General features: G+C 43.7%; 1 protein-coding gene across 2 annotated transcripts in view; it reads right to left on the reverse strand.

Annotated features, from left to right (window-relative positions):
• LOC107084891 (protein jagged-2-like) overlaps positions 1-7,859 on the reverse strand; it is a 69,870-nt gene that overhangs the window by 34,709 nt on the left and 27,302 nt on the right. For both annotated transcript variants that reach the window (XM_015374950.1, XM_015374949.1), the window contains exons 4-5: positions 4,541-4,795; positions 2,344-2,404 (exon numbers count right to left, since the gene is read on the reverse strand). In XM_015374950.1, coding sequence (XP_015230436.1) covers positions 2,344-2,404; positions 4,541-4,795 — 316 coding nt within the window. The remainder of the gene's footprint in view (positions 1-2,343; positions 2,405-4,540; positions 4,796-7,859) is intronic.

Below are 7,859 nucleotides of genomic sequence, written 5' to 3' on the forward strand. Positions count from 1 at the left end.
GGAAAAATGAAGAATAAATGAATAAATAAAAAAGAAGATATGAGCTGCTGTTGTTTCAGAGATATTAAAGGTCACCCAGAGGTCAACTATCCCCCATTAAGCTTCTACTTTTTCAGAGCTGCGTCATTCTTGCAGGCAAAACTGTGGTTTGTTCTGATTTGGTTCTTCAGATACAATTACGTTTAATTACAGTTGATGAAATCACCTTCCCTGCAGATGTTAGCGCTGTGCTTGTTTCCTAGTATAAAGCAGGATAGTGACTCACACATTTGTAATCATCCTCTGTCAGATAAATGTGGTCACTAACCTGTGTTTCCTTTCTGCAGAGGTTCCTGCCTTAGATATCCTAGCTGTTCACTGCAGATCTGCTGTTTTTAAATAAACGTATGCATCCCTTACATTAGCATACAGGAGGTCGATTGTCCCGTTGTTTCTTGTTGGACAGTCAACAGCCTGATGGAAAACAGGCAAAGCAGAGTCCAACGCTGCATGGTTAAAGTCACCCGAAATGATCATAACTGCATTAAGGTGCTGAGTCTGCAGTCTCGCTGTGACAGCGTGTATCTGCTCATAGGCAGCGTCTGCTCTCGGGGGAACGTAAACACAGATGGCGATCATGTAACTGAATTCCCTCGGCAGATCATATGGCTGCAAGCCAACAGCTAACAGGTTGAGGTCCCGGCAGCATAACACAGTCTTAACAGAAATATGTCCTGGGTTACACCAGCGCTGGTTCATAAAAATGATCAGGCCCCCACCTTTCCGTTTCCCACTAGCTTTGGTGTCTCTGTCAGCTCCCACCACAGTGAATCCAAGCAGGTCCATGATAACGTCCAGCGCGAGGTGCTTTAGCCATGTCTCTGTGGCCTGAGCCTGAGTTCCATCTGTCTGATCATCCTTCTGCTTCAAGCCTGGGATCTTCTTCATCTCTGATATTCTTCTGCTGGAGCTTGTTTTCCAGCCTCTTCCTCTTTGCCTCCTTGCTTTCTCTAATCTTTAGTTGCTTCTGTATTCTCCTCATTAATTCCCCGTCTCCCTCTTTAAAGGTCTGCATTGTTTTTATGAGCAGTTCCTTCAGATCACCTATGATCCATGGTTTAATGTTTAGGAAGAAAGTGGATGGATGGTAAAATGAAGTCCAATCTGATACTAAAACTATTCAAGAACTATACAAGAATGTAAAAATCAATCAGCAGTTTTGGTTTTATTAAGTGCAGAAAATGAAATTGGCAACCACCAAGCCGCCAGATGTGAGTAATGTTTGTGAAACTATCAATCTGCCTGCCATGTTGGCGGGTAGCCAGTAGGGAGACAACACTCAGCAGGTGTTGTGTGTTGACCAATCATGCAGCCTATGGTTTCTAAAGAAGCCGCTCTTTTTTAATGGATTTTTAAACAAAATGTGGAAAAAAAATATGGCTGGCATTAAACTCGTAACAACTGTTAAAATCATTAATAATGTGCAGAAACTTCTTTTTCCAAGCTATCTTTGAACGCACCATCAGCATTCACATGCTAACTCAGGAGATGGACACAAACATGATGATATATTTTTCTATGTCTGCTTCTGTCTCCTTGAACCCCAGTCGGCCTCAGCAGATGGCCGCTCACACTGAGCCTGGTTCTACTGGAGGTTTCTTCCTGTTAAAAGGGAGTTTTTCCTCTCCACTGTCGCTACAAGCATGCTTAGTGTGAGGGATTGCTGAAGAGTCAATGAGTCGATGCAATCAGCTGGTTTTCCTTAGATAGAAAACCTTGAATCAATTTCACTGGATGATCTGGTGAATTGTAAAGTGCCCTGAGATGACGTGTTGTGAATTGGCGCTATAGAAATAAACTGAATTGAATTGAGACAGCAGCTCACTGTGACCCAATAAAGCTCCTTACCTGCCATTCACTTCTAGTCCTAATCGTATGTGAAGGACTACAGAAAACTCCATCAATGATCAAAACAGAACTAATTATTATTGACATTTTAAATTTTGAACACACCAAATCATTAAACTTTGCCACCTGCTGTTGAAAAACCAAATGAGTTTAAATGTTGTATAAAACGCTTGTTTCCTAGGTTCCAGGCGCACGGAACTTCATGGTCATGGGTCAACTGAGCAGTTCTGTTAAGGATAGGAGGTAAAACAGGACTAAGAGGTCAAAGCTTCACATACAGACAAGAGTGACAGCAAAGCAAGATGCAAGCTAGAGAAAATGTATTCCTGAGTGTAAATATGAACCCATCAGGCCAGCTGTGAAACAGGAAGCAGAGCGACGGTGTCAGAGCAGGACTGCAGGCAGCCTGATGGCAAAGACAAGAGAAAACCCAGAGAAGCTTAAAGGCTGACTTACTTGCATTCTCCTGGAACGCTGCAGGTCCCATGGAAGGGGCTGCATCCCTGTTTGCAGATGGCTTTGGAGAGAAGAGGAAGAAAACACGTTAAGATCTGGAAACCAAACTCACTGAATACCTTTGATTATAAAACAGGACAGAGGTGGTGAAGCGGCGCCGTCCACCAGTTTCCCAGCATTCCTCTGAAGTGACTCTACATGACTTGAGGACGTCAGACCTGAGGACACGTGACCCCAGAATGAGTTTCTGACCGACTGTTCTAGTAACGACCGCTTTATTTTCATTTATTCAATGTTTAAATGTCTTTAGGAAAGAAAGCACTGAACTCCTGAACAAGGAAGGAGAATGAAGTTTGTTTCAGGAAATGTGACAGACGAGACTCTAATGTCCAGGTTTAGTTAGGCCTCCGTGTCCTGAGTCCGTATCATCATCAGCGACCCCTAACACCCCCAACCTGATATCATTTAATGCTGCTTCCATTAGCATCTACTTTAACAAATCCTGTTTTTCATTCTTCTGTTTTTTACTTTCTTGTTCAAAACATAATGATTGATCTTACCAGACCCAAAGTCATTGATATGTTAAATATAGTCTGTAAAGCCGGTGATACACTGTGCCATTTTTTCAATTGTTTGTACGCAGCTGCACACTGTACGTATGTGCTACCCGACGCTCTGATGCCATCTACCAGCTCAAGCTGTACGTCTAAAACCCACGTAGGACTCAGCTCCGCAGTGAGATGGAGCTGCTCTGACTCGTCTATCCGGAAGCCAAACGAGTAGAAGAGGAATATGAAGCTCACTAGAGTGAAACGTGCTGCCTTTATAATTTGTGCAATTTTGTGCTTAAAACACCCCTAAAAAGAAAAGCTGACGACATATTTGGACAAAGAGATGGCTGAGCAAATGTGGCTGCTACCGTCAATTTTACAGAAAGAACTCCATGTCACTCATTGCATCCCCGCCATGCTGATGGGTTTTCCTCTGAGAGGAAGAAGAATCTTTGTTTTCCCACTGAGCGATTTGCCCACGACGGTTGATTGAAAATCAAACCTGTTTGATTTTCTCCCGACCTTACAATTCCTGATGGGGAGGTGGTCGTTAGAGGCTGATCGCCCCTCGTTACCCCCTGTACACTACACCACGCACCACCAGGCTAAAAGTTAGACTGATCGGAAAATTCTTGCATGACTGGAAATTCGCCCCTAAAAAGGGCAAAAAATTGTACAGTGTACAATTTTGCAGCATTCAGACCAGGCTTGGACTGGTAATCTGTGATAGTGGGCATTTGCCCAGCGGGCCCGTTCTCATTTCAGCGTGCGAGGGCCAGCCCTCCCTAAATCATACCGGCTCCAACACTTACTCTCCGGGCGAAGCTCCTACCTGTGACAGTAAATAACTCAAGGAGCTCAAGAAGTAATCCCTTTTTTTACTACCTAAATGATTCATGCAGTATATATAGCCCTTCCTTGTCATGCACATCATTGTGACAGTTGATATATGGTGTAATTTTCTAGTTCTTCAAACTGTAAAATCCTTGCAACAAACTAAATTATAATAAAAATAAAATGCTTTCTTTAAACGAAACTACGATGTCCCTCTTATATATGGCGAATTTATGTTTGAATATGTTGCGGTGCATGATTGGGGTTTTGCATCTAAAGGCTAACATTTCCCATGTTACATGCATTGTTGCCAGGTTGGGATGTTTCCCAATCTGCCAGTTTAGGATGGCCGTCTATGGGTAAAAAATGTTTTTCTTAGATTTATGGCCTAAGAGATCAATAGACTTCGGAGAGATTTCATATATCCAGGTGGTTTATGAAAATATTTTGGGCTGGAAAACGTGAGTCAGTGACATCTGGCAACCCTGCTGATGTGGCGAGTGTGGACGTTATGCAGCAGCCATCACTGTGCCGTCCGTGTTAATAACCAAGGCCAGTAAAACCACATTATAGAAGTCTTGGTGATGGTTGTCATGTGATGCTTGAAGATAGATCAATTAATCCACAATGTGTATTGGTATACACATTGTGGATGGGGAGGGGGGTCCATAACTGGGCCGGTATAGATGGAAAATGCCAGGGCCGAAAATTGTTCCCAGTCTGAGCCTGATTCAGAGGTTTCATGTTCGATCCAGAAAGTATTTCCCGTAATCTAGATGGATGAAAAGACTCTTCCTGTTTTAGTGTCTCACCTGTTTTGCAGTCCTCTCCCTTCCAGCCCTCCATGCAGTGCCTCTTCCCAGAATGGTCGCACTTATAATGTCCAAAGTAGTCGTCTCGGGGGCGACACACCACGTTGCATCTGATTCCATAGTAGTGCTCATCGCAGCGAACACGTATGGTGAAGCTAATGGTGGCCACGGCGCCTTTATGTTCCACCAGCTGCTTCTCTTCTCCAGGGTTAATCTTCCCTTTGAGGATGACGCGTTCAATCAGAAGCTCATTGTCTGCAAGCAGCAACAGAAAGTACAGAGAAATGATCCCAACATGATGAAAGAGGAGCAGGAAGAGGAAGAAAGAAATCAAAAACATTCATGTGAGTCTTTGTGTCTTATTGCAGGTTTCTATCTGTCTCTGTTCAGCATCAGGATGAACGTCAGTACATGGAGCGTTATTCCCAGAGAACCACAGCCTCAGACTGGGATTCAAAATGCAGAAGCAAAAAAACAAAACACTGTAACCCACCTGAGGGGAGGGGGGTTAATTTGCTTCATCACACCTGAAACTGAAGTGAGATAAGCTGAAACAACCCAAAGCTTTAAAGGACCGTCCAGGAACAGGTCCAACTCCATGGAGCGGCGGGAACGACAGCTGTTGGTAAGCATCAGAAAAGAGGGCGGGGCCTCCTATCAAACATCTCCAGCAGAAAGAAGTAGAGAAATGGAGGAAACGTAGCAGTGGGACCTGTGGCAACTCGATAACCTAAAAGCTTCTTCCTGATCAGTTCCGCTCAGCCCCAACACCCTGTTTTTTCCTCTGTTTATTCAGCCCTGACTCTGTCGAAGCAAAGCAGGAAATTATAGGAGGCGAAGAACAGGCGTGGAGGAGCAACAATGGAGAGGCGAGTCTGAAGGAACCCAGCAGCTTCTGTGCCATTTCCTTGTCATTCAACCTGCTTCAGAGGAAAAACCATGAAGCGGCAAAACAGAAACGTTTCTGATGGTTCTGAAACAATTGAGGTGATGATAGAACCAGTGCACAGTTCAAACCACTGCTTCTCCCTAAAACTTTATCTTCCCTAACGCCCAGATTCCTTAACCCCGCTCCCGCCTGTCTCAGCGCACATGCAGACTGCCTCAGCCTGCCTGTCTCACGGATGTTTCCGTGGTAACACCATCAAGCCCCCATCCGAGTTCTTTGAGGTCCAAATACAGCAGGAGGTGGAGCAGGGAAGTTGCTCCGTACTGATGAAGGACGGCAGGCTTTTCCATGGATGTTTGGATGATTTACAGAAAACGTTTAATCCTGATGCTGCAGGTTAGCTTAGGAGGCTGATGGGTCTGCATAGGCAAAATGGATGAAGGTAAATCAGAACCATCCTGCAGGAGACCTGAGCTGAACTCTGACCCTCGCTGTGTGTTTTGTGGACGGGGTCTCCTTTGAAGCTGGTTGCCTTCTGTATCTATGCTTCTTTTTCTATGTCTGCTTCTGTCTCCTTGAACCCCAGTCGGCCTCAGAAGATGGCCGCTCACACTGAGCCTGGTTCTGCTGGAGGTTTCTTCCTGTTCAAAGGGAGTTTTTCCTCTTCACTGTCGCTACAAGCATGCTTAGTGTGAGGGATTGCTGAAGACTCAATGAGTCGATGCAATCAACTGGTTTTCTTTACATAAAAAAACTTTGAACCAATCTGACTGGATGATCTGGTTGATGTGGATCTATAAAGTGACCTGAGATGACATGATGTAAATTGGAGCTATAGAAATAAACTGAATAGAACCCTGAAGATGGCCTAGTCAAAGTCCCGACCTGATCTAATCACACTTAGAGCTTTGTCCAGAAATGTCCCCCATAAATGTTGAAAGTAGAGCTGCAGCTATTGATTAGTTTAGTCATCCATTATTCTAATCAAATAAAAATAAATTTGATTAGCAGGTAAACACTGGTAGAAACTAGCAGTTTATGGATTTCTGTGTCTCTGTTACTTCATTAATAAGTAGTTATATTTAGACAAACAAGTCGTCTGTAAACTATCTCTGTCAAAAACCAGTTAATAATCATGTAAAACAATTTATTAGCAGATTTGTTTAATTTGCATCTTAAATGCAAAATTATTTTTGACAGCTTTGGTGAAATACCTGCTAACTTTCATTAAGAACGATAATTGAATTGGTGAACAATAATTTAATAATTTTAGTTTATGATTTTTCAGGACTGTGACCTGTCCAGGATGGACCCCGCCATAGACAGCAGGAGGTAGGCACCAGCATCCCTCACCAGCCCAGAAGGGATTAAAGGATGATGGATGGATGATTTCAATAATCGGTTAATCGAGTAAAGTCTGACCTCTAAATGATTCTGTTATTTTTATGATCATGATGCGTTGTTCTGCTGTTTGGTTCGGCTTCATTCCAGCTGATTTACCTTGATTGCTTGCTTGCTCAGAGTAATGAAATGTGATCCGGCCCTTTAAGAAGTAATGGGATATTATTGCAGAGCTAAAGTCTGCAGTTCCTACAGCTATATAACCTATGACCTACAACTAGGGGGGTAAGCAGAAAGATGCATTTAAAGGAACATGTTTCACATTTGACCCTGAGGTAACCACCATGACTTTACTGGGGGTGTCAGGCTTCCCAAGGTGAGGGAGAGGAGGTGACCTCTGACATGAAGCCCAGGCAAGATGTGTCCATCAGACACCAACTGTTATCAAAGGAACTGTTCATCTCTGCTGGATAGACAACCAAAGAGCTGAATGAATCCATGCAGCCTCCATCATAGCCTCTAAGGGCTGCGTTTTATAAATCAGTTGTGACAGTTGAAATCATTCATGGTGAACACCTGGAATGGAGAGTCTGCCAACTCATTACTCACATAGAGGTGAATCAGATCATCTCCTTCAGCTGCTTCTCTCCTGCAGCCATGTGAGAGGAACGCTGTCCTCCGGAAGCAGCCTCACAAATGTCTGCAGCAATGTCTGCAGCTATATCTGCAGCAATGTCTCCAGCTATATCTGAAGCAATGTCTACAGCAATGTCTGCAGCTATATCTCCAGCAATGTCTGCAGCTATATCTCCAGCAATGTCTGCAGCTATATCTACAGCAATGTCTGCAGCAATGTCTGCAGCTATATCTCCAGCAATGTCTGCAGCTATATCTGCAGCAATGTCTGCAGCAATGTCTGCTGCTATAACTGAAGCAATGTCTACAGCATTATCTGAAGCAATGTTTGCAGCTATAACTGAAGCAATGTCTACAGCATTATCTGAAGCAATGTCTGCAGCTATAACTGAAGCAATGTCTACAGCATTATCTGAAGCAATGTCTGCAGCTATAACTGAAGCAATGTCTACA

The sequence above is a fragment of the Cyprinodon variegatus genome, unplaced genomic scaffold (assembly GCF_000732505.1).
Source record: "Cyprinodon variegatus isolate N-32 unplaced genomic scaffold, C_variegatus-1.0 Scaffold110, whole genome shotgun sequence".
Lineage (NCBI taxonomy): Eukaryota > Metazoa > Chordata > Actinopteri > Cyprinodontiformes > Cyprinodontidae > Cyprinodon > Cyprinodon variegatus.